This window comes from Rattus norvegicus, chromosome 7 (assembly GCF_021556685.1).
Source record: "Rattus norvegicus strain SHRSP/BbbUtx chromosome 7, alternate assembly SHRSP_T2T, whole genome shotgun sequence".
In the NCBI taxonomy this organism is placed as follows: Eukaryota; Metazoa; Chordata; class Mammalia; order Rodentia; family Muridae; genus Rattus; species Rattus norvegicus.
Window position 1 is genome coordinate 75,710,001 of NC_141540.1, and position 27,238 is coordinate 75,737,238.

Genomic DNA, 27,238 nt, shown 5'->3' on the forward strand with positions numbered 1-27,238 from the left:
AACCACAAACAAAATTGGCTTCTTTGCTACAGAAGGAGGGAAGTGGCTCCATTTCTCTTTAGTGCACTGACTGGGAAATAAACAAGTGTCTCTGCCTGTCACATACACTTAACTCTCTGCAAAGGCATTTTTCAAGCCCAGGAGCTTCTGCTTAGCCTTTCCAAGAAAAAGCTCATGGCCCCAAACTCAGGTTTCTCCCTGCAGACTCCAAATTCACTTTGATGCTCAGGGAAAGGTGGGTGTGGGGCTTGTCCCTGGCCCCACAGGAAAAGCTAACTGAGGGCAGATGTAAACAAGGGCCCCAATGTAGCCTGGGGTGTGGAAGGAGATAAGGCAGCCAATGAAGGGGAGAAAACGAGCAAAATGTAGAAGGAGATGGTGGAGGCAGAAGGGCAGAGCTGTGCATGGTGGAGAACGGCCTTTAACAGAGAAATGTGAAGTCGGAGGGAGAGCCCAGAAGCTTGTGGGAGGGACAGAGAAACAAGTTGGGAACTTCTCTTTCCATGAACAGAGTCTCCTATAATCAGAAAGGAAAAAGAAATGAGTGAGGTAAATAAAGCAGAGAAGGAAAGAAAACAAGAGTCATCAAGCTCATTTCCTATTCCTGGGAGGAGAGGTCCCCAAAAACAGCAGGAAATGGTGATTAGTAAACAGCTCAAGGAGCCACAGCTCACAGGAGTCAGGAGCTGATGCTGAAGGCATGTGCGGGTCTGAGCAGAGTGCCGTGCAGCAGAACCCACACAGATGTGTGTAGCACAGGTGACTGTAAGGCTTGGGATTGCCAAAGGACAGCTGAGAGGACGGGGAGCAGGCTAAAGAGTGAGCAATGTCCCCAGGTGCTAAGGGCACCTGCAGTGTGGACACCTCACAGCCACACTCTAAGGTGTGGGAGGGATTGAAGAGGAGAGCCAGTGAGCCAGTAATTACACACCCACCAAATGCACACGCCCTCTGCAAAGGCTGACACTGTCCCAGCAGCACACCATAGGGATGAATGAGACCCAGGAACCTCCAGACAGAAGCCAAGCCAGGTGTGGGGGAGCTCCAGACTTCAAATGATAGATCCAGCCAGACTAGACAGAGGATAAGGCAAGACTATGCTAAGCAGACTCCCATAGAAATAGATGATTGGGGCCAGATGAGGTGGCACACACTTAACGATCCCAGCACTCAGAAGACAGAGGCAGGCAGACTCTGAGAGTTCCATGTCAGCCTGGTCTATAGAGTGAGCTCCAGGACAGTCAGAGGTACACAGAGAAAGCCTGTATCAAAAAAGAAGACAGGGATGGGGGATGGATTCGGGGAGGAAAGGGGACAGCAGGCAGTAGTAGATAGGATGACAAGAATAAAGCACAGTGATAAACACATGAGAATGTCATTATTTCATATGCTAACCAAAACATTCTAAAAACCAAGTAATTACAAATAAATGGGCACACAAATACCAATTGGCAGACCATTACCCCCCCAACACACACACAGCAGCACCACTGTCACCACCACCGCTGCCACCACTAGCATCAAACATAAAGAAAGGAAGCTCACCACACCACACTATCCTTCTTCCCACACAGAACTGCTTTTACTGGAAGCCCCACACTCACAGAGGCTTCAGAGACATGAATGCAGCGTCCTCTCAGTGAGGACACACATACCAATATACACATCACATATGCTCAAAGGTGAGTGGCTGGCACAAGGACTCATACTTGGATCCAGTGACGCAACACAAAACTAGATCAAGGATTCTCTGCAGACCCCCTCAGGAACCCAAAGCAGGCTAGTCTTTTGCATTGTTTACCTGGTTCTAGGGCCTTGTCCATACCAGACCAATACTCTGACCCAGAGCTCAGCTCCAACCCATCAAACAGTCTAGAGCCAAAACACCTCTTGATTCAGATGGCATCCTTAGAGCCACATAAGGAAAATGTGTTTCTCATGGCTGTTCTGTTTTTCCTATGAGTCTGGAGCCACCTTATAAGAACTGTTCTATGACTTCTGACCAAGACATGTAGATACTAACTCCCTGATAACAATGCATCCCACAGTCTAAAAATGAGGACCATGCATTTGCTTAGAGACCAGGGGGACACCAAGGACACTACACTGGCTTGTATATACACGGTCCCACGCAGAATTCTCAAACAGAACTCCATTACTCCTCCCCATGTCAACAGGACCTGTGCATGCACCCAACCCTGTTGCCCCACCCATATCCCTGCCACAGCTCAACCTGTCTTTTCTGACAGCTCCCGTTTTCTGATAGCCCTATTTCCAGGTGTGGAAACTTTTCTTCAGATTTTAAAAGAGGAAGTCGGTAGATCATTCTGTTGCTGCCCTATCAGCCCTATACATAGAAGTCATCCTTCATTTCCTAGTCTGTTTCCTACAGACCCAGTGAGGGAGGAAAGTCACTGTAGGCAACCCTCTGTCTGAGCCCAGAGGGTGCTGACAATAACAGCTGTCCCCGGAGGATGCAGAGGGAGGGGAGAAAGGTGTCAGCTCCGTGCAAAGCTGGGGGGGCGCCCGAAGAACAGAATGACGCCCCGGAACGTCTTGGGAGTCTGGGCGGCGACTGTGCCCCAGGCTGGAGCACTCGGAGCTGTCCGTTCAGCACCACAGCGCAGCGCGGGGCTCAGGGCCCTCTGCAAGGCGCACCGGCTCGGTTCCCGCCCCCGCTCCGCGGGCGCCTGCGGCGTGGGCTCCTGTCTCTCGTGGTGGGTGAGGGGCGCGCGGATCGGAAGAGGGGGGCTCCACGAGCGTTGGAGCCACGCAGCCACCTGTGAGCCTCTCGCGGACCCGGGCGGCGGTGTGTGGGGCCGGAGACCGAAGGAGGCGCACGCCGGACCCCGCCTGCCCGGTGGCGGTGCACACACACAGGCGCACACATCTACATTCTCGCACCCGCGCGCACTCGCGCAGCCAGCCAGCGGCGGCCACCGCGGCGATGCTCGCCAGCAGGTTTGGGAAGTTTCCCGCCGGCCTCGGCCGCGGGCTCCGGTGCACCCAGGTAAGCGCTTCCAGAACGCGCAAGGCGAGCTCCGGGAAGGCGCAGCGCACGCGGCCAGGGAGCACGGCGCCAGAAGGGCGCGGGGGTTGGGGTAGGAAGGGGGTTGGGAATGGGATCGGTCCTTGAAAGCTGGAGATCTGGGGCGCTGAGTTGACCCTCTTACCCCTCGGCTAAGATTTACAGACTAGAGAGGTGAATTTCCTTGTCTCCTCCCAAATCTCCGCGCCCCCTTCTTGGCCCAGCCCTGCCGGTGCGCATCTCAGCTTGGGTCCCGCCTGTCTGCGGCGAGAGGGCGGGGGCGTCTCCTTGGTCTGCTCACAGGCAAGGTCAGCACGCAGCCCCCTTGGGCTTTCAGAGCCGCTACGCGCCACTACCGGGAAGAGGTGAAGGCCCGGGTGTACTCTTAGAAACATACACCCTGGCCTTGCCTTGGGAAGGGAGTCAAATCCCATAGACCCATTCCTGCCCCTCAGTGCCGGACCGCATCTAGAGACCCTGCTGGAGAGCCCCGCTAGACAAGGGTGGAAAGAAAGAAAAAGAGAGACGGGGTGGGGAGTGCAGGCGCTCACATAGATGCGGTTCCCTCTGCTCTCAGGTGTAGCGCCCCCGCGCGGCGCGGGCGCCTGGGCATCTCCAGCATGACCCGCCAGAGCCTGTGGGACCTGTCTGAGACCGACGTCGAGGATGGAGAGATCCGAATCAATGTAGGCGGCTTCAAGAGACGGCTGCGTTCCCACACGCTGCTGCGCTTCCCTGAGACACGCCTGGGCCGTCTGCTCCTCTGCCACTCGAGAGAGGCCATTCTGGAACTCTGCGATGACTACGACGATGTCCAGCGTGAGTTCTACTTCGACCGTAACCCTGAGCTCTTCCCCTACGTGTTGCATTTCTACCACACCGGCAAGCTCCATGTCATGGCCGAGCTGTGCGTCTTCTCCTTCAGCCAGGAGATCGAGTACTGGGGTATCAACGAGTTCTTTATTGACTCTTGCTGCAGCTACAGCTATCACGGCCGCAAAGTGGAACCTGAGCAGGAGAAGTGGGACGAGCAGAGTGACCAGGAAAGCACTACTTCCTCCTTCGACGAGATCTTAGCCTTCTATAATGATGCTTCCAAGTTCGATGGGCAACCCCTGGGCAACTTCCGCAGGCAGCTGTGGCTGGCGTTGGATAACCCGGGCTACTCAGTCCTGAGCAGGGTCTTCAGCGTCCTTTCCATCTTGGTGGTGTTGGGCTCCATCATCACCATGTGCCTCAACAGCCTGCCAGACTTCCAGATCCCCGATAGCCAGGGTAACCCTGGCGAAGACCCCAGGTTCGAAATCGTGGAGCACTTTGGCATTGCCTGGTTCACGTTTGAGTTGGTGGCCAGGTTCGCTGTGGCCCCTGACTTTCTCAAGTTCTTCAAGAATGCCCTAAACCTTATTGACCTCATGTCCATTGTCCCGTTTTACATAACTCTAGTGGTGAACCTGGTGGTGGAGAGTTCGCCTACCTTGGCTAACTTGGGCAGGGTGGCTCAAGTCCTGAGGCTGATGAGAATCTTCCGAATTCTCAAGCTGGCCAGACACTCCACTGGCCTCCGGTCCTTGGGGGCCACCCTGAAGTACAGCTACAAGGAAGTGGGGTTGCTCTTGCTCTACCTCTCGGTGGGGATTTCCATCTTCTCTGTGGTGGCCTACACCATTGAAAAGGAAGAGAACGAGGGCCTGGCCACCATTCCTGCCTGCTGGTGGTGGGCCACGGTCAGCATGACTACCGTTGGGTATGGAGACGTGGTCCCAGGGACCACAGCTGGGAAGCTGACTGCCTCTGCCTGCATCTTGGCAGGTATCCTGGTGGTGGTCTTGCCCATCACTTTGATCTTCAATAAGTTCTCCCACTTTTATCGGCGCCAGAAGCAACTTGAGAGCGCCATGCGCAGCTGTGACTTTGGGGATGGAATGAAGGAGGTCCCCTCCGTCAATTTAAGGGACTACTATGCTCATAAAGTTAAGTCCCTCATGGCAAGCCTGACAAATATGAGTAGGAGTTCACCCAGTGAACTGAGTTTAGACGACTCTCTACATTAGTTGGGACCCAGGCTTCCATTGCTGATCTGCTGCCTGTGCTTCTAGCACAGCCAGAGGAATTTTAGGGCTATGGCCTAAGAAGTCATCCGACCCTAGAGGTAGCACTGCATGGGATATAAGCCCTAGATTGCTTTTGCAATGTTTAGAGTATTTTTTTTATTTTGAGGATGGTGTATCCAAAAAGATGCCTTTGCACCTTTCAATGAAACGACACTCACTGGTGTTTGCTTCATAGGCATATAATGTTCATCTTCCTGCCAGATGAGTATTTAGAATGCCAATTTCTCTGTTCACTGTGTACAGTATCCTAATGCTCACACCCCAGTATGGCCTGTGAGCTGAGTTGTCTGTGCTCCTATTTCTGAGGTTGCTGTATGAGTTCCAGTGAGAACGTATCTGTCTATGAGGGCAGCAAGGCTATCATGAGATTTGGATCACAGCCATGTGAAAATAATCTCGGTTACGTATCCTGTGCTTTCATTTACCCTTAATACCAAAACAGAGAGAGAGCAAAGCACACCTGACCAATGCAAGTCTTCAAGTTGTCTTTCTGCCTGGTCCTGTCCTAGTGATGTGCATGAGTGCACCCGTCTTCTTACAGAAAGATGTGGACTGATGTGTATCTCCTAAGTGTCAGTGTAAGAGAATGTAACTCAGTCAATATGTAGTAAAGACTGAATGTTTTCCCCCTAACAGATAAGTCTAGGGGCAGGGACTTTAGCTGAACATGGACTAAACCCCAGGATGCTGTAAGCAGAGTTCATGTAGGCTAAACCCTTTTATTGATGGTCAGGCCTCTTTTTTCCTGGGGGAATTACAGAGACATTTATTTCTGGCTGAGATTCTTAATCCAGGCCATTTTGACCAAAGTCTGTGTCTTGGTAGTAGCATGTTTTTCAAGCATTTCCTTTTTAAGATGTTTAGGAATAAGGTTGTGCTGTCTTTCTCCACTAGAAGAGGTTAGTGTTTTGTTGTTTTTGTGTAGTAAGCACTGTTAGGTTGCTGGCGAGGGCAGTAGCTTAAACCTTTTCTTGTCTGCTCTGAAAGCCCATAAAATGAATGCTCTTTTGTTTCTGGGCAGAGTTTGCTTTAGGTAGTTTTGCTTGTAGGACACAGGATAGTATATGCACAGGGTTTCCTGTTTCCTGCTGTGGAAAACATAAGTACAGAAGCAGATTCAACATACAAGCACGCACGAAGGCAGTGTGTTTACCCAGGGTGGAAACACTGCAGTTTTTATTCTCATTGCAATTGCAGTGGGGCTTGGGGAGGGCAGGGGTAGAGGTCAGAAGAAAAGAGTTATAAAGCCAAAAACTGCTACTGTATACAATATAAGTAACTGTGAGTTTCTTTAAAGGCTTAAAACTAGTCTTAAAAAACAAAAACAAAAAAACAAAAAAACAAAAAAAACAAAAAAACTCCTTTCAACCAACCATTAAGCTGTGTTGAAGGGTTATCTCCATTCCCTTTCCAAACACTCCATTCAGTTAGCACAAAACATTATGAAGGGGAACCCTTTTAAGATAATTCTTTCCCATCATCTCCTAAGTAATCTGATGGTTTTCCAGTGGCTTTCGTTATTGTTGCGTCTTTGGCAAGGCTATAGAATCCAGGGATCCAAATATGGAGATAAACAGGCTTTTAATCCAAAGTTTGGGCCTACTCTTAATTGGTCCATTTTGTGTTTTAGTTGGTCAAGGATAATCCACACCTCAGAGGGCTTTGTGTACTAGTAGTTGCCATGGTGACTACAGTGTGGGCGATTTGTTGGATGAATGCACTGGCCATTTAATGCCCTTGAGCTTCCAGTTCAGATCTTTCACCAGACTGGAGGCTCAATGAGGGGCAGCGGGTGGCAACCTCCTAGTGCCTACGTGCAGACACATCTGTCTCTTATTCCAAAGCAGCAGGGATGTGAAGTGACTTCCGGAAGGAACCCCACCGTGAACCGGAAGGAAGGGGTTGGTTTGGGGAGTTTGCACACGGAACTCTTGTTGTTGGATGGATCTTCAGCCCTGGAAAGACTATGCATTTATAAAACTGTACCCAGCTGCACTGGTGTCAGGGGACATCGTAAACCTGTGAGGACTGTTCAGTTTGCTGAGGCTGATGGTATACTGTAACTGAGCATGATATCCATGGTCACTCACTGACCATGAAGTTGATGGAAAGAAGAAATAGGCAAGAGGCAGAATAACTTAGCCACTCTCCTGAGGATTTTTTCTAAATGAACATGTTTAACACCAAAAAAGAGTTACCTCTAGTGCGTACCTACAAGGATATGAAAGCTGGAAAACTTGACTTTTCTTTTTTTGGTAACGACTTGCTTTATCTGGTGCCTTTCATTGGGGGAATCCCAAAGTGCTTTAGAAACTGTCTTTTTAACATTTCTTGTACATATATGTATACTTGTAAAAGAATATTCCTTTGCCCACCAAGATTTAGTTGCTTCTGAGCATGAAAAGGTCCCAGGAGCATTGATTCCCCAAGCAGTGGTTTCAGAGACCTTGAGGGAGAGCAGCCCAGATAGCTGGGGATCTGCAGTGATTCCCATAGACCATAAAGAAGGGTATAAGACTCTGGGACCTTTCCCTTATCACTGAACCACATGAAGGTATGAAGTTCACAAGTCCTAGACAGACACAAGGCCTCTGTTTAGCCAAGTTAGGTAATGTCTCCCACGGTAGTTTCTTGGTAACCAGGGGAGGGCAGATTCATTTTTCTGCCCTATTCTTGGGAATAACGGCTACAAAGCCGAATCGAGCCCACAGACTATCAAAGTAGCCTGTACAATTCTTTCTTGGGGAAACAGAGTAGAAACAGGCTCGCTCATGCCTAGCTGGTGGCTGAAACTCCACTCCTGGGATTTGACCTGTTCGATATTCCTGGGACAAATACATGGGCGGAGCTTCCTCAAAGCATGTGGGATGGACATTTGGAAGTGACACATGTTCATCGCACAGATACATTAACCTTGGGCTGTGTTTCCCATCAAAGCCCTGCGCTTCCCAGGTTAGCTGCTGAGGAGGGTCGTGTAGAGTGCTGAGCTTATGCTTAGCTCATCAGGTCGTAATTGATGTTTAATATTTGGATTTGTTATTTCTTCTTACTGTAGCACTCAAAGCACCGAGCTACCTGTTAATTCCTGCTTCGTTTCAATGGAAGTGATTTGTTCTGCACTTTGGGAGAGCGGCGATGGGGACCACAGGCTGTGTGGTCTCTGCTTGGAGGCTTAACTGGTATTTCTTGTATGTTTTAACAGCATGACTTGTTCCAGAGTTGTAATTTTAAACATCGAGAACACTGTATTTGCGATGTCAGTTTTAACACTCGTTAACACACTACCGTGCCAGCGTCCTGGCAGCCCCACACCACCATTATGTCGGCTGCTGTGCTTGAGTTTCCTGTGCCTCGACTCCAGAGTGAGGCAAATGACTGACATGCTCAGAATGCCAGCCTTGCAAATGTGCAGATTAAACAGAAAACAATTATTTCACTTCCCTAAGACCCCTCGATTAAACATGGAGTAGCAGAGACAAGGACACTGGGAAGGAAGGGATTGGCCTGCCCAAGAAAGGCTGAACTGGTTTTTGTTTTTTGATTTTTGGGATTTTTTTTGGGGGGGGGGGTTGGTTATTTTGGTTTGGTTTGGTTGTTTATGTTATCTGGTGTGTGTGTGTGTGTGTGTGTGTGTGTGTGTGTGTGTGTGTGTGTGTTCATGTTTGCACATGTATAGAGGTTAAGGTAAATGTTGGGTATTTTCCTCAATCACTCTGCACCTTCTATATTCAGTCATGGTCTCTCACTTGACCCCAGTGCATAGTGGCTTTGCTAGTCGCTTGCTTTGGGAATCCTTGTCCCTGCCTCCGTGGGCTGGGATTCTAGGATCATCCTGACTCCCATCCTGGGTTCTCAGCCCCAAGGTTGAGCTTTTTGAGCAGTGAGTGAGAAGGAAAATTTTCTTCTTGTCAGGCATCTGGGGGAGGAGCTTTCCCCAATATCTGGAGCTATGGCTGTTCGGTAGTAGGGATAGTTAAATTGTCTTGGGACCCCAGGGGACCAGAGGTCCCTAAAGGATTTTCTTGCTGCTCAATGTCCCACGTTGAGCTTGAGCTTCCATAGCCTGCTCTGACAACCCTGCCCTGGGCCAAGCCTTTGCAACTCAAGTGGTTGCTGATAGCACACCAGGTATGGAGTGTCCAGGCTGGCTGCGAACATCGTTGGAGGATTCGTGAACTTGGCTCCTAGCTCTCCTCATCCAGGAGAGTCTAAGGTTTACCTAAGGCTTTACCTTTAACTCATCGCCTTTCTGAGCCTCTCTTTCCACTGATGCAGAGTGAGGAATTGGATAGAATAGTTCATAAATCCATGCCCACTTGTTTACCTCGGTATGGGAGCAGAACTTCTGCATGCCTCTTCACGTCCTCACTGTAGCACAAGAGCTCCCGAATCTCTGATTTTAAGGAAGGTAGAAGGACTGCTTATATACAAGGTTGGGACAGGGTCCTGGAGAAAGGGTTGGGCCTACTGTCTGCTTCAAGTGCCTTGAGTTTTTAAATAAGCAGCCCTCATGTGGGCTCTAAGTTTCTCACACTTACTTATATGTCGTCCAAATGTCTGCAATTAAAAGTTCGTAGGCAGAGAGGGGAAAAACACACGCAGTCCATCTGTTCCCCTTGTTTCCCTTTGGGCAGCCAGGCAGGTCCTTGCCCCTCTGTCCTGAGGTTACCTGGAGGCTTTCAGTGTAATGCGGTTGCTCCTCGCCTCACAGACTCTGCTTGACTGAGGAACTGGTTGGCTGCTGGTGCTATCAAGGGACTATGAGTTCTCAGACTCCCTGAGGAGGGGCTGTGCTGCCAGAGCCCCTGTGGGACACAAAGGGGAGACGTGAGTGGGCAGAGGGCTGTCTGGAGAGGAACTTTGAATTGGAACTACAGCCATGTGTGTATAGGGCACACACAGACACAGAACAAACAGGTGTGGCACCTGTCAATAACCAGCATCCAAGAAGCAGCAGCAGAGGGTCTCTCACGCTCCCATGCCCAGGAAGCTCCACTGGCCCATTATCTACATTTCTCTTCTGTCTTCTGAGAAGGTGTCGACCAGCAGCCTCCAAGGGCTTTCCTGTTCTGGTTTCCTCATTCTGTTTTTGTGACTCACTGCTATTCTTGCCTCTCATGAGGACACCTGACCCAGGAGGCCTCTCCTTGATTCTCAAGCCATCCCTCTCCCCAGATTATTTGACCCCACAGAAAAACTTCTTTCTACTCCCCTTGTCCAACTCTTGGATGTTACATGCTGTTGGCTAGGGCGGTTCTCTGTCTCCCTTCACCTTCCCTCAGAGTCAGTACCTTTGCAGCCTCCGCCAGGATACTCCCACATCTCTAGCCTGACTCCAGCTCAAACTGATACCCTAGGCCACATTCAGAAGTCTATCATGCCTAATATGGACTTACCACCTCTTCTCAAACTTCCTCTGTCCAGTCTTTCTTCCTTCTGCTAATGGAGCCGCAGTGCTTCCGGTCCACAGGGGGAGCTGTCAGTCATCTTGGACTCCTCCCCACTTATTTATCTACTCAATCACCATAAGAGCCATATTCACTTCAGAGGCAATAAACAGAGAGTGCATCATTCATTGCAGGTAAGTAGTACAAACTTCAGGGCCACTGCACATCAAAATCATCTGGGGAGTTTTTAGCAAAATAGCGACTCTTCCATTCACAAAATTAACTGTTGAGATAGGGCAGATAAAACTCATGTGCGCATGCAAGTGCATATGCACATGTATGATGCAGGGACTCAAATCCAGGATCTTGCACATTCTAGGCAAGTGGCCTAGTACTGAGCTGTAAATCCAGTCCTCAGGTGGTTTAGGTGCAGGCACTCACACTGCTTGTGGAAATGCACTGTCCACTTCCTGTCTACTCACTCTCATTGCTGCACTTCCTGTGCATCGAGTTTCACTAACGTTTGCACCCCAGCACTGTCACACATCGGTCAATCCATCACAGCTGTTTTAAAGGCTAGGCTGTCACCTCTACTTCCAACCTTATTATTATTTGATAATTATAAGTAGCCCCTAAGTAAGGCTAACAAACTGACCTTTTCTTTCCTACACGCTCTCTCCAAGGTTTGCTCTTCCAATATGTTAGTATCTGAGATCCACTAGGGACTTTACTGATAGGTGTTGGAGCCATGTTAAATCTAATTATATATACGAAGGGTCACAGCTCAGGACGAAGAAAATGTGCATGGGCTCTTTAAGATCTTAAGAGGATAAAAAAGGTCCCTTAAGAAAAAGAGTTGCGGGCTGGAGAGATGGTTCAGTGGTTAAGAACACTGACTGCTCTTACAGAGGTCATGAGTTCAATTCCCAGCAACCACATGGTGGCTCACAACCATCTGTAATGAGATCTGATGCCCTCTTCTGGCCTGCAGTCACATATGCAGGCAGAATGCTGTACATAAAATAAATAAATAAATCTTTAAAAAAAAAAAAAAAGAAAAAGTTGCCTTTCAATGGGGCAGTGAGGACAGACAATAGGGTCTGGGGAGACTTGTAGCAAGGGACACATAAATGGCCGTGTGAGCTGCCTATTGGATGAACAGGATGATCACCCCAGTTCCAAGGCCAAGAATAATGGTCTTCCAAAGAGCTGTGGGGGTGCCTGACTGTGCCTGCCATCCAGACAGCCTGTAGGGGGATGTAACAAGAACAGATTTGGGGTTCTTGGACAGGTGTGGGGTTTTTTTTTTTTGCACTCTAAACTCTTGTCATCGCCCACATCTCCAGACATTTAAAGAATCCTGAGCTATTTTCAGACCTACTATGAAAAGAACTGAGGTGTCAGCAGTGAGACACTAGGCTAACTGCTTCTCAAGAGGAGTGATGCTACAACTCACTTCTTGATCTGGCAGCCTTCTCTCCACTTTCCTGGCAAACTTTCAGTCTTCCAGGGCTGGCTCTATTGGGAGCAGCTGAAGGCAGCCTGCTGTGCAGACTTGGTTCTGACAAAGGCCACCCTCCTTGGGTTGTATGCTGCATTTCTTTTTGTGGAAAGTGTGGGAGGAGAGGAGGGAAACCACAATGCACAGAACCCAGGGTGTCCCTGGGCTTTCCCACTGGCTGCTGGAGAGAAGCCAGACACTTGCTTTATGCTTTCCCTGGATCCCATATTTGAAAACTGCTTTTGGAAAGAGGAGCCGGTGGGAGCTCAGAGAGCCCCAGAAGTAAACTGATTACTTAGCTTCCCCATTTTGAAAGAGCTGGTATGATTGTGTGTGTGTGCGTGCGTGCGTGCGTGTGTGTGTGTGTGTGTGTGTGTGTGTGTGTGTGTGTGTGTGCGTGTGTGTGTGTGTAGCTCTCTCCTGATAGAACAGAATTTGATATTGAAGATGACCTCAGATTTACTGGCTTCTGTTTTTACATGAGGTTCTTGCCTTGAAAGGAATTATGCAAGCGTGCGTCAGAGCTTTAGAGCACGTAAGAGCTAGAGTGGAGGGGAATCGTTTGTTTTGATGTTCCAGGGAAAGGCTGCTTACTGGAGATCAGTATGTACAGATGTCACCAATTTGGTGAAGCTAGAGTGTTTGCCTCACACCAATGCCAGGAGAGGCTTCCAGGGCAGATTCACAGCATGCAGATTTTCCCTAGGTTCTGGAGCTGTAACCCTTCCTGGCAGCCAGGAAAGGACTTGCCCTAGATCCCAGAGCTTCAGGGAATCCATACCCTTTGGGAAAGAAGGCAGAAAACAAAGCATTTCACAGCCAGGCTATCTTTGCACTGATCCTGATGGAAACTCCACCCCCACCCCACCTCCACCCCCATGCCGGCTGCCTCTGCCCTGTATTGGCTCATGGCATCCCATCCTTTTCCCTCCTGGCTGTTTCACATGGCTTGATTGGGTGATGCTTGTCACCTCCATTGGTCAGGAAAGTCTTTGAGGGCCAATGTATTCATCTCTAGTGTCCAGTGCAGAGGATGACAATTAGCTGCTGAAAGGTGACAAGCAAACAAGGACAGAGGGCCCCCAAATCCCTGCCGTTGGTATCAATATCATATTTCTGGGGAGTCAGTATGCCATAAGGAAGGACTGGAGCCTCAATCTCCTGAATCAGCTTCACGGCACAGACATCTTTACAAACCTTCGATGTGCTTCCCAGGCGAAGCCGCCCAGAATGAGGTTACAAGGGAAGGTCCTCGCATTGGCACACTTCGGACCTAGCTCCAGAACCAAGGCGGATGCTGGATGCTCTCACCAGGCCAATAACAGCATATAGCCAATAACACCAGCAAGCTAGCATACAGGCTTTAACAAAGTCTCGACTCCTCACGGCAAGATTGAGTGCAGGGCACCCTGCTGCCAGGCTAATCATAGAGACTGTTTTAACATCAATGTTTACTTCGTTTCTTCTCCACTGGCAAAACCCAATGCACAAACCTTGAATCTGAGATGTGCTCTGCACTCTGATTCCACTCTGCAGGTCGCTGCCTAGAGTTCAGTGGAAGCTGAATGGACACTGCTGTGGGAGGAGCGATTCAGCGTGCTTCAATCCTCAGCCACACTTTGGCTGTGAGATGCTGGGACCAGGTAGGGTGGGAGAAGAGGTGACACCCAGTGGGGACACCCAGAGGGAAGAAGAGCATCTGTCTGTATTGTTGGGGACAGAGCCACCGCCAGCTGTTGCCAGCTTCAAACCTGTTCCAGGTTCCAGGCTAGGAACAAGAAGGCTGAGGAGAGCAGGCAGGAGGCTGCTCAGAGGCACTGCCAAGTGGGTCCTAGGGACAAAAGTGGAGCAGAGACTATAGGAATGGCTGAGCCTCTCTCCTGTCTCTCCCCATACTTGATACTGCTCCCTATTTCCCTCCTCCGTCCCTTCCTCATTCTGTCTTCCATGACTCTTGTTCCTTCTTCCAAGTCTGATTCAAGCATCCTCATCTGGGCCTTCCTACATATTTAACTTCTATGGGTCTGTGGTTATATCATTGGTTCTGTACTTTTGGGCTAATATACACTTATGAGTGAGTCCATACCATATATGTCCCTTTGGGTCAGGGTTACCTCACTCAGGATGATCTATTTTCTAGTTCCATCCATTTGCCTGCAAAATTCATGATGTCCTTGTTTTTAATAGCTGAATAGTATTTCACTGTGTAAATGAACCACATTTCTGTATCTGTTCTTTGGTTGAGGGACATCTAGGTTGCTTCCAGTTTCTGGCTGTTATGAATAAGAATGTTATTCATAACATAGTGGAGTATGTATCCTTGTGGTATGGTGTGGCATCTTTTGGGTACAGGCCCAAGAGTGGTATAACTGGATCTTCAAGAAGAAGTATTTGCAATTTTTTAAGAAACTGCCAGATTGCTTTCCAAAGTGGTTTTACGAGTTTGCAATCCCACCAGCAATGGAGTGTTCTCCCTTCTCCACATCCTTATCAGCATGTGCTGTCACTTGAGTTGGTCTTAGCCATTCTGATTGGTGTAAGGTGAAATCTCAGGGTTGTTTTAATTTGCATTTCTCTTATGATTAAGGATGTTGAAAATTTCTTTAAGTGCTTTTCAGACATTTGAGATTCCTCTGTTGACAATTTTCTGTTTAACTCTGTACACCATTTTTTGATTGGGTTATTGTTGTTTTGGAGTCTAACTTCTTGAATTCTTTATGTATTTTGGATATTAACCTTCTGTCAGATGTAGGGTTAGTGAAGATCTTTATCCAATCTGCATGCTGCCATTTTGTCCTCCTGACAGTATCTTTTGCCTTATAGAAGCTTTTCAGTTTCATGAGGTCCCATTTACCAATTGTTGATCTTAGAACCTGAGTCATTAGTGTTCTGGTCAGAAAATTTTCTCCTGTGTCAACGTGTTCAAGGTTATTTCTCACTTTCCCTTCTATTCGATTCATTGTATTTGGTTTTATGTTGAGGTCAAGGTCCTTAATCCACTTGGACTTGAGCTTTATGCAGGGTAATAAATATGGATCAACTTACATTCTTCTACATGTAGACATCCGGTTTAGATCAGCACCATTGGTTGAATATGTTTTCTTTTATTCCATTGTATAGTTTTGGCTTCTTTGTCAAAAATCAAGTGTCCATAGGTATGTGGGGGGGGGTTGTTTCTGGGTCTTCAACTCTGTTTTTGAAACTATACCATGTGGTTTTTATCACTATTGCTGTATAGTACATCTTGGGATCAGGGATGGTGATTCCTCCAGAAGTTCAGGATTGTTTGGGCTATCCTGGGATTTTTATTTTTCCATATGAAGTTGAGAAACTTCCAAGGTCCGTAAAGAATTATATTGGAATTTTGATGGGGATTGCATTGGGTCTGTTGCTTTTGGTAAAAATGGTTATTTTCACGATGTCAATTCTCCTGATCCATGAGCATGGGAGGTTATTTCAGCTTGTGAGGTCTTGCTTGATTCCTTTCTTCAGGGACTCAATGTTCTTGACATATAGATCTTTCACTTGCTTGGTTAGAGTTACATTGATATATTTTATATATTTGTGGCTATTGTGAAGGGTGTTGTTTCCCTAATTGCTTTCTCAGGCCATTTATCATTGTATTAAGTGGGGTTACTGGATTATTTTAGTTAACTTTGTATCCAGCCACTTGCTGGAGCTGTTTATCAGCTGTAGGAGTTCTCTGGTAGAATTTTGGGGGTTGCTTATGTATACTATCATATCTTCTGTGAATAGTGACACCTTGACTTCTTCCTTTCAGATTTGTATCCCCCTGATCTTCTATTGTTATCTCATTGCTTCAAGTAACGTGTTGCTGTAAAGTCATAAAAAAAATGCTGTCTTTTATCCCACACTAGGTCTGGCACCGTAGTGCCCCAAGATATCTGGTAGATATCTTCATCTCAGTCAGCAAAGCCTCTCATCTGCTTTGCTCTATCTCACATCACACTGCCGATGGCTTTTCTCTGAGCCTGGCAACAATTTCTCTACCCATCCAGTTCCCAAGGCAGGTTGCCACCATGTCAGAAATATACATCCCAATTCTGTGGCAGCCTAGTGTCTCCAGCCACCACATATTCTCTTGAACTTAAATTGCCACGTGAGAAAACACACAGCACAATAACATCTTATCCAATTAATAAGATATAATTGCCCACCTACATAACATACAGATTGCCCATCTAGACACACAAAATCCTGTACTTAAGGATCCCTTAAGAATATTGATAACAACCTGTAAATATGCGGAGAGAAATCTTAACATCCACCTCCATGTTCTCTCGGCTCCTCTCTCCCTCTTCCTGTTCCAGTCTCCTCGTCTTCCCTTAAATTTGTCTCCCGCCCATCCTTCCCTCTCATCCAATGCAGGCCTCATTCTACCTTGTACCTGCCTTCACCTGTATAACATCATCCTACAATAATGAATAGATATGGAAAGAACAGGAAGTTTTGTCTCATTCCTGATTTTAGTGGGATTGTTTTAGGTTTCTTTCCATTTTTTTTTTTTTTTTTGGAGCTGGGGACCGAACCCAGGGCCTTGCGCTTCCTAGGTAAGCGCTCTACCACTGAGCTAAATCCCCAGCCCCGGTTTCTTTCCATTTAATGTGAATTGTTATATATTGTTTTTATTATGTTTATATATGTATCTTTTACTCCTGATCTCTCCAAGACTTTTAACATGAAGAGGTGTTGTATTTTGTCAAAGGCTTTTTCAGTATTTAATGAGATGATCATGTGATTTTTTCTTTGACTTGGATTACATTGGTAACTTTTTGTATACTATGAATGATATTTTTTATGTGTTCTTGGATTCAGGTTGTAAGAATTTTATTGAGTACTTTTGTGTCAATGTTCATAAGTGAAATTGGTCTGAAGTTCTCTCTTTGTTGGGTCTGTGTGGTTTCAGTATCAAGGTAACTGTGACCTCATAAAATGAATTAAGTAGTATTCCTTCTATTACTATTTCCTGGAATAGTTTGAGGATTATTGGTATTAGCTCTTCTTTGAAGGTCTGGTAGAATTCTACACTAAAACCATCTGGCCCTGGCCCCCTGGTTGGGGTTTAAATGATTGCTTCTATTTCTTTAGGGTTTCCTATGGGGTTGTTAGAAAGTTTACCTGATCTTGATTTAACTTTGGTACATGGCATCAGTCTAGAAACTCATCCATTTTGTTTAGATTTTCCAGATTATAAAATAATTTGAACTAATGATTTTTCAAAATGTCCTCAGTTTCTGTTGTTATTTTTCCCTTTTCACTTCTGTCTGTGCTAATTTGGATATTATCTCTGGACCTTTTAGTTGGGATGACAAAAGGTTTGTCTATCTTGCTGATTTTCTCAAAGAATCAGTTCTTGGTTTTATTGATTATTTGTATTCTTCTCTTTGTTTCTAATTGAGTACAGGATTTTGTATGTCTAGTTCATTTCAGCCCTGAGTCTGACTATTTTCTGGTGTCTACTCCTCTTGGGTATGTTTGCTTCTTCTTCTAGAGCTTTCAAGTGTGCTGTTAAGTTGCTAGTATGAGATCTTGTTGAGTTTCCATTATGTGGGCTTTCTGTTGTTTCTGTTGTTGTTGAAGTCCAGCCTTAGTCCATGTTGATCTGATGGAATGCAAGGAATTATTTTAATCTTCTTGCATCTGTTGAGGCTTGTTCTGTATCTCATTATATGATCAATTTTAGAGAAAGGTCTGTGAGGTGGTGAGAAACCATAATCTTTTGTTTTGGGGTGAAATGTTCTATAGATACCTTTTAGGTCCATTTGATTCATAATGTTTGTTAGTTTCATTGTGTCTCTGTTTACTTTTTGTTTTGATGCTCTGTCCGTTGGTGAAAGTGGGGTGTTGAACCCTCTCACTATTGCTGTGTGGGGTTCAATGTATGTTTTGAATTTTAGTAAAATTTCTTTCATGAATGTGGGTGCCCTGGCATTTGGGGCATAGATTTCATAATTGAGATTTCATCTTCATGGATTTTTCCTTCCCCATCTCTTTTGATTACTTTTGGTTGGTTGTCTATTTTATTACATATTAGAATACCTACTCTAGCTTGCTTCTGGGAACTGTTTGCTTGGAAAACCTTTTTCCAGCCCTTTACTATGAGGTAGTATCTTTGTAGCTGAGGTGTGTTTCTTGTATGCAACAGAGTTGTGGATCCTGTTTACGTGTCCAGTTTGTTAGCCTGTTGTTTTATTAGTGAACTGAGTTCATTGATGTTGGGAGATATTACTGACCAATGATAGTTCCTGTTGTTTTGTTGCTGGAGGTGGTACTATGTGGGTGTGTGATTCTCTTCTTTTGGGTTTGTTGTAAAATGAATAATTTCTTGTGTTTTCTTGGTTTTAGTTACTCTCCTTGTGTTAGAGTTTTCCTTCAGGTATCCTCTGTAGGGCTGGCTTAGTAGAAAGATATTGGTCTTGTCATGGAATATCTTGGTTTCTCCATCTATGGTGACTTAGAGTTTTTCTGGGTATAGTAGTCTGGGCTGGCATCTTTGGTCTCTTAGGTTCTGCAAGACATCTGTCCAGGATCTTCTGGCCTTTAGAGTCTCTGTTGAGAAGTCTGATGTAATTCTGATAGGTTTACCTTTATGTTTTTTGTTTTTTTTTTTTCGGAGCTGGGGACCGGACCCAGGGCCTTGCGCTTGCTAGGCAAGCGCTCTACCACTAAGCTAAACCCCCAGCCCCTACCTTTATGTTTTACTTGGCCCTTTTCCCTTACTGCTTTTAATATTCTTTCTTTGTTTTGTACATTTAGTGTTTTGATTATTATGTGCTGGGAGGCTTTTCTTTTCTGGTACAATCTATTTGGTGTTCTGTAGGCTTCTTATATGTTTATGACCATCTCTTTCTTTAGGTTAAGTTTTCTTCTATGATTTTGTTGAAGATTTTTTTCTGGCTTTTTGAGCTGGGAATCTCCACCCTCTTCTATTTCTATTGTTCTTAGGATTGGCATTTTTTTTTTTTGTATCCTAAAATTTCTGGATGCTTTTGGCCAGGAACATTTTATACTTGGCATTTTCTTTGACCAAAGTATCAATTTCTTCTATGGTATTTTCTATGCCTTAGATTCTCTCTTTCATCTCTTGTATTCTGCTGGTGGTGCTTGAATCTATAGTTGCTGTTCTCTTTCCTAGGTTTTACATCTCCAGAATAGCCTCGATTTGTGGTTTCTTTATTGCTTTTATTTCCATTTTTAGGTCTTGGAGAATTTGTCCATTTCCTTCACCTGTTTGATTGTGTTTTCCTACATTTCTTTAAGGGATTTATTTGTTTCCTTTTTAAAGACCTCAATCTGTTTGTTTTTTCCTGTATGTCTTTAAGGGACATATTTATATCCTCTTTAAAGGCCTCTATCATCTTCATGAAATGGGATTTAAGGTCAGAACTTTGCTCTTCAGGTGTGTTAGTATATCTAGGGCTTCTATTGTAGGAGACCTGGGATCTGATGTTGCCAAATTGCATTGGCTTCTGTTGATTATGTTCTTGAACTCACCTTTCATCATCTGGTTGTCTCTGCTGTTAGCTGGTCTGGGTGTCTTGATTTTGAGCAGGCCTCCTGGGATGGGAGGACAGGCACAACAACCCACCGACAGTGCAGGTGAAGTGCGAATTGGAAGGGAGATGGGGCAGGACAGAGCCCAGATCTGGGCACCATATCTGTTGCCCATGAAGGCCAGAAGAAAGTAGTGACTACCTTGGGTCTGGAGTTGTAAATAGTTGTGAGCCACTACACAGGTTCTGGAAATCAACCCCAACCAGTGTCCTCTGGAAGAGCAGAAATCACTCTTAACTACTGAGTCATCTCTCCAGTCCAACGTCACAAACAAGCAAACCCACCAAATAACCAACCAAACCACCAAAGCTGCTTTAGATCTAAATCCATTCATCCACTCTCTTTTGAATATCAGTGAATAAGCTGGGTCACGGTTTCATTTGGAGCCAGGGCACTTTGTTCCTGACCACACCACTGAAAAGACAGAGCTAGGCTCCACTTCTTCCTGGCTCCAAAGCCAATAGTCATAACCACTGTGCTACATGTTAGCTCAGTTTTAAGGGAATACTGTCAAGGTGTCACATTGATTTACTTTACCACTGTACTGGTTGATTTTATGTGTCAATTGACACAAGCTGAAGTTATCACGGAGAAAGGAAGCTCAGATGAGGAAATTCCTCCACAAGAGCCAGCTTTAAGGCATTTTCTCAACTAGTGATCAAGGGGGGAGGACCCAGCCCATTGTGGGTGGTGCTGTTCCTGGGCTGATAGTCTTGGGTTCTATAAGAGAGCAAGCTGAGCAAGCCAGGGGAAGCAAGCCAGTAAGTAACATCCCTCCATGGCCTCTGCATCAGCTCCTGCTTCCTGACTTGCTTGAGTTCTAGTTCTGACGTCCTTTGGTGATGAACAGCATGTGGAAGTGTAAGCTGAATAACCCTTTCCTCCCCAACCTGCTTCTTGGTTATGATGTTTGTGCAGGAATAGAAACCCTGACTGTGTTAGTTAGGGTCTTATTGTTGTGAATAGACACCATGATCAATGCAAGCTTTATAAGAGACAACATTTAATTGGGGCTGGCTTACAGGTTCAGAGGTTCAGTTCATTGTCATCAAGGCAGGAACATGGCAGCATCCAGGCAGGCATGGTGCAGGAGGAGCTGAGTTCTACATCTTCCCCCAAAGGAAACCAGGAACAGCCTCAGCATCCTAGGAGGAGCTAGGAGGAGGGTCTCCAAGCCCACCCTACAGTGACACACTTCCTCCAACAAGGTCATACCTTCTAATAGTGCCACTCCCTGGGCCAAGCATATGCAAACCAACACATTCCACTCCCTGGCCTCCATAGGCTTGTTTAAACACATGAGTCTATGGAGGCCATACCTAAACACAGTATAATAAAAATGGTACATTTAGTCCAACTTTCAAAGTCCCCATAGTCTACAGCAGTATCAACAATATTAAAAGTCCAAAGTTCAAAGTCTCTTCTGAGATCCATCCAATCACTTAACTGTAATCCCTGAATTAAGACAGGCAACCAGCTGGGCAAACTTCAAACTCCGCCATCTCCATGTCTGATGTCAATATGGTCTTCAGATCTTTAACTCCTTTTTCATCTCTGTTGACTGCAACAAACTTCTTCCTCCTGAGTTGGTTCCACTTCCTGTTAGCAGCTTTCCTCACTGGATAGTGTGTGGCTCTAGTATCTTTAACATCTTTGGGTCTCCAAGGCAGCTTCATTGTTACAGTTTGTTTCAGTGTCTTGGATCCTCACATGATTCTCCAAAGGGCTGGCTCCACTTCTCCAGCTCTGTCCTCTGTAGCAGTCAGGTTGATCAACTCCACTGCCTCAGCTGTTCTTGGTGCTCAAGAACACCAATACACTGGAGTCTACCTTGCAACTAGGCTTCACCAGTAGCTTCTCACAGGCTTTCTTCATGGTATCAAGCCTCAACTCCTTTGCATGACCTCTTCAGTCCTGGGCCATCAATTGCAACCTTCACCAATAGCCTTCCATGGCCTCTCACGGTACCCAGTCTCAGCTGTTCTTCACGACCCTTTCATGCCATCAAAACCAGTACCACCTGGGTGACTCTTACACACTACCAAGTCCAGCCACAGCACGAGGTACAACCTTGGCATCTCTGGAATACAGCTCTCAAAAAACACTTCCCAGACCATTTCACCTCAGTGATGCTGATCTCTTTCTTAGCCCCAGCTAACCAGCATCAATTGTCTCCTTCTTCTCTTAAATATAAAGCCAGAGACACATGGCTGAAGCTGCTGAGTTCTGCTGCTTGCAGGAGCTGGAACATGGCCCCCTTGTTCTATTATATAATCACTAACTTCCTCTTTTCTAACTCCTTCACTGCCTAAGCTTGGCTGTCCTGGATCTTGCTCTGTAGATTGATCTTGAATATAGAGATCTGTGTCCCTGTCTCCTGGGAGTACAGGTTTGTACTTAGTTGCCTGGAGCAAACTTAGCTGGATGGGATCTTGCCCCAAGGTCATTACTCCCTTAATTCAATTTAATATCCTCAAACTCAGGATTCAGCTCCATTTCACTTCCTGGTGTCCCTTTAATACTCGAACCATATATTTTTGTATTCTTCCTTTTTCAACTCCCCTTTTTCATTAAAATGCTCTTCATGAGCCTTAACCAGAGAACAAAGTCTATGATGGGTGTTTCTGAGACTTCCTTTGTCAGTGCAATTAATCTGAGTCTTTTTACCTTAGCTTCAGGCAGACTCCAGACCAGGGCAAAAAGCAGCCACAATCTTCACCAAAATACCACAAAAGCAATCTTTACAGCACATACCAAAATTAAGACTCTGCATTCCTATTAAAATAGCCCATTAAGCCTCATTTAGAACATCCCACTGCTTTCCAAATCCAAAGTCCCCAAATCCACATTCTTCCAAACAAAAGCATGGTCAGGTCTATCACAGCAATACCCCACTCCTGATAATGACTTCTGTCTTAGGATCTTATTGCTGTGAACAGACACCATGATCAATGCAAGTTTTATAAGGGACAACAGTTAACAGGGGGTGGCTTACAGGTTCAGAGTTCAGTCCATTATCATCAAGGCAGAGGCATGGCAGCATCCAGTCAGACATGGTGCAGGAGGAGCTGAGTTCTACATCTTCACCCGAAGGAAGCCAGGAATAGCCTCAGCATCCTAGGAGGAGCTAGGAGGAGGGTCTCCAAGCCCATCCCACAGTGGCACACTTCCTCCAACAAGGTCACACTTTCTAATAGTGCCACTCCCTGGGCCAAGCATATGCAAACCATCACATTCTACTTCCTGGGCCAAGCATACACAAACATTATACTAAGACACCGGCATTCTTTCTTCTTCTTCTTCTTCTTCTTCTTCTTCTTCTTCTTCTTCTTCTTCTTCTTCTTCTTCTTCTTCTTATTATTATTATTATTATTATTATTATGTCTTTTACTAATAGGTGCTTGCAGTTTGTTGACTTTTTAAAAAAATTAAGTTATTAACTTTTATTATAAATTCAAAATGAAGTTCTTAAAAATCTCAACTTGACTAGATATGAAACAATTTAAAAACCATTAAAGGTGTGTTGAAAAAAGCCAGGCCTTTATTTCTTCTTAAAAATATGTTTTTTAGGGGCTGGGGATTTAGCTCAGTGGTAGAGCGCTTGCCTAGCAAACGCAAGACCCTGGGTTCGGTCCCCAGCTCCGGAAAAAAAAAGAAAAAAGAAAAAAGAAAAAAGAAAAAAATATGTTTTTTAAAGACATATTTAGGTAAAAATAATAACAACCCCATGCTGCATAGATAACGCAGATAGTTCTAGTGTATCTGGTCAACGGGCAAAAAAGCAAGCACTTATCCACATTCTTGAGCATCTCTTAAGTATAGAAGGAATTAGGGGTCTCCTTTACTCTTGGCTCTTGACCCTGCCTCAGACCTCCTAACCAAAGCGGTCAGTCATACCTCTTGCTGTTCTTAAGTCTCTGGGTTTACTCTTGGCTTTTCCCTCACGCCAGCACAGTTCCCATGGGCTCTTCATTGGTCAGGTCCCTTTACTGAACACCAGAAGGATTCTAATGCTTGGGATCTCAGGCCATCTGAAGGCCAATGTGTCCAACTCTGAGCTTGTTCTCCTGTCCTTGAATGAATCTCCATCCCACTTAACTTATTCATATTTAGGGCTGGTCTGCACTGGGGTGCTTGGGGCTGACTTTGTTCTCCTGGTGGTTTGGAGATCCAGCCCATCACTGCCTGCATACGAGGTGTATCCTCTGCCACAGAGGCACAACCTTAGCTCTGGGTGTGACTGCTCACCTTTTCACGTTTCACTGACTCAGTTTCCCTAACAGTCCTTGGATCTGTCCCATCTCCTCATTACCACACTACCATGTCCACATTCTACCCCCAGCTTGCATTACTACACTAGCAAAAGCCTTCTCTCCCCAATTCTCCAAGCCCCAGAGACCTTCCTGGCCTTTGTTGGCTTTCATTTCAATGCTTCGAGGCTGCGGGCACCCTTCTGGTTTAGGCAAGGACCTTCTAAGCACCAGAAGGATTCTAATGCTTGGGATTAGGTGTTCCCATCACCTGAATATGTCTGGCTCACAAACGCCTAAACACAGTTTATGTCTCTGAATAAATAGTCTTTCTACAAACCCTAAGTCAAAACACTGAAGTGTTCTACTTAGGACTCTCAATTTTCCATCATGACTTGAGGAAAAGATAAGGAAGGACGCAGGATTTGTGATTGACATATCAGTGGGCAGTCAAGGTTACTGCATTTTTTTAATCACTAAACTTATTCCCTGATTTCATGGTTTCAGTTAATAGAGATGGTGCCCTTCCCTTTGTTTTCTTGTGGTAAAAATTGATCTGTGATCAATACTTGGATTTTTTGTATTAATCACATGTAATCAAAACTGTAACATGTAACCCTAGAGCTATTGGCAATATATTATTGCTGTAACTTTATGCACCAACATGCTTTTATTTTCATCATATATCATCTGAGTACTGAATTTTATAAAACACTCTTAGTGCTGGGGCTGGTTCCTCGTAATGTAGGGTTCACTAACTTTTATTTGGGTTTCTGCACCACTGACAATGAATGGAGTGAGGAGGAAGACACCTGGGTGTGGAGCTCAGCCTGTAATTCCAGGAGGGTCAGGGCTAAGGCCAGCACAGGCTACACGAGTGAGTCTTGTACCCGCTCCACTCCAAATAATAAAAATATAAAAGTTAACTGCTTCATAGCTATTTCTTCTCCCGTCTCTCTCTCCTTCCTTCCCTTCCTCCCATCCTTCCTCCCTTTTTCTCATGTTTGGGTGTGTGTATAACTGAGGCATCAAGATGGCTCAGCTCCTAGTTGGAAGGCTTCCTTGGGGATACAATGTGAGAGGGAAAGACACAGAAGGCTCAGCAAGGAAGCCTGTGCTTCAGGTCCTGGTGAGCCAATGGAGGACAAAGGGCAGGGAAGAGGGATTGGACATCCAGAAGTTGAGATGCATCTGGCCATGAAGAGAGCTTGGTTGTGCAATTTTAAGGAGCAGACTGAGCTGATAGCAGGAACTGGGGAGTCACTAGTGAATCTAGGTGTTTACTGAATCAAGTATGCTGTTGGCAAACACACGGGGAACATCGTAAGAGACAAAAGTCCAGAATGTTGATTAAATATTGACATTGCATTGAATCTTGGTGGTGTTCTAACCAATGGGTGTCCTTTGGGGGAGACTCTACATGTTCAATGCTTAGAGTTAGACTATATACGTTTCTTTCATTTTCTGAAATTTAGAAGTTTTATTTTTATGACATAAAATATCTAAATATATTTTAAGAGTTTATAATTGAATGGCCTTTAATCCATTTATAGTCATATAGGAATTACCATAGTCAATTACAGAAGTTCTCATCACCACCTCTAAATCCCACCCCTGTAGTTTCCTCTTTTCTTATGCTGAGCCACATTCTCTGGTTGTTGAAATTACATTCATGAGCTGATGGACGTTTTTATCTAATAGGTTGTCACTGTTCAACAGAAATATAATATGTAGCACCAATGTGTGCTTTGTATGGATTAAAAATTTGATAGTAGCCACACTTTAAAAAAGTAAAAGATCAAAATAACATAAATGTATTTTAAGCTAAAATATCCAAAATATTCAATAAAAAATGCTAAAATTAGTTGTTTCTGTCCAAAGGGTATGAAATGCAATGTGTTTTGTACTGAGAGGCACATTTGAATCTGGACTGTCCATGATTCTGGACAGTGCTGCCGTACTGGTGGCTTGGTCACACCACTGTCCTTTACTTTGGTGTCTGAGTAGCTTTCTTTACACCAAATTACTAGTAAGCCATTTTCATTAACATGATCCACTTGTCTTTTCTCATTTCTCTTCCTTTAGACAGCCTGAGTCTACCTCACATATCCTTTGTAAATGGGAGGTGGGACTGAGTGTATAACCTGGAGGCAGAGTCCATGCCTGGCAGGCTTGAGGCCCTGGAATGATCCCCAAATGGAACCACACTGAACACTGCTGAGGAGAGGGGCTTCCACAGGGCACAGTGCATAGAGGAGTGGGGAAAGCTGCATGCCACCTGCTCCCCAGGTGGTGTCCAGCCACGGTGAGCCTCTGAAGACATCCTGTTTCTCGATATTTCCTGAATCAAAGAGCTGACATGAGCAGGCTGAGGTGCTGGTACATCTGGCACTATGAAGCAGGCAAGAAATTATTTGGATTTATCTTCTCCTGAAAACATTTAATAAATCTGGGCAAACCAGGATCCCATGGCCTCTTCACTGTCCTGGAGCTGAGACACCCAGGCAGATTAACTACCAAGAGTTTTCTTTATGTGCTTTTACTGGACTATGAACTTAGCCTCTGAGGCCTGTTAGTTTTTTTCTATTTGTGTTTTATTCGTCCCAAATTTCTCTTCTTCCTGCCTTTCCCAGCCTGATCCTTGAGGCCAGTGTGATTGTTTCTAGTCTTTTTCTTTCCTTCCCCACTTTGTATTTCTTTTATTAATTTATTGAAAATAAATTCTCCTCATGCCATACATCCTGACCTGTTTCCCCTTCCTCCACTCCTCCCAGCTCCTTCCCACCTCCCGTCTTCCTCAGACCCCTCTCTGTTCCCCTTCGGGAACGCTGTCTTCCTGCCTCGGTATGACTGCAATCTTCATCACCGGCCCTGCACTTTGTGTCACCAGAGATGGGATCCTTCTGAGAATGCTAAAATTCAGAAGAATTAGGACAGTCCTTGACCTGTACACTGTCCTTCCTGTTAACGATGCCACGCAGCAGATGTGAAAGCTGGTTTTTGTTTGTTTTTTAAGATTAAACTTTTCCTGGGGCTGGGGAATCTTCTAACTTGTTAACTTGAATCGAGAATGAGTCAAAGTGTTCTGTGAACTTTAGAAGCCTCAAGCCAGGGGCTGAGAAACAATGTAACTAGAATTTGGAGAAGTTTGGTTTAGATGGTAATTGGAATAGATCTTTGGATTTTCTAGTTTGCAGAGATTTGTAATAAATGCAATTTTGTTATCTTTAATAAACACACAAAACAGATTAGAATGAGCCAATGGAGCCGGGGGAATTGCTTTTACATGTGTATGTGTGGGCATGCACACTCGTGATGTCCAGATGCTACCAACACCGTTCATTTCAGTTTGAGGCAGGGTCTCCATGAGGCCTAGCTGGTCT

The 27,238-nt window shown here is 45.5% G+C and overlaps 1 protein-coding gene across 2 annotated transcripts; it reads left to right on the forward strand.

Annotated features, from left to right (window-relative positions):
• The first annotated feature begins 2,511 nt into the window (after nucleotides 1–2,511).
• Nucleotides 2,512–8,582, forward strand: Kcns2 (potassium voltage-gated channel, modifier subfamily S, member 2). Of its 2 annotated transcripts, XM_087558978.1 has the most exons (3): nucleotides 2,585–3,010; nucleotides 3,606–3,847; nucleotides 4,008–8,573. In XM_087558978.1, exon 3 carries the CDS (start codon nucleotides 4,258–4,260, stop codon nucleotides 5,080–5,082), a length of 825 nt encoding a protein of 274 aa, XP_087415104.1. In that variant the 5' UTR covers nucleotides 2,585–3,010; nucleotides 3,606–3,847; nucleotides 4,008–4,257; the 3' UTR covers nucleotides 5,083–8,573. The 2 variants fall into 2 exon arrangements, with proteins under 2 accessions (NP_076456.1, XP_087415104.1); NM_023966.2 differs by having other exon boundaries at nucleotides 2,512–3,010; nucleotides 3,606–8,582.
• The last annotated feature ends 18,656 nt before the right edge of the window (nucleotides 8,583–27,238 follow it).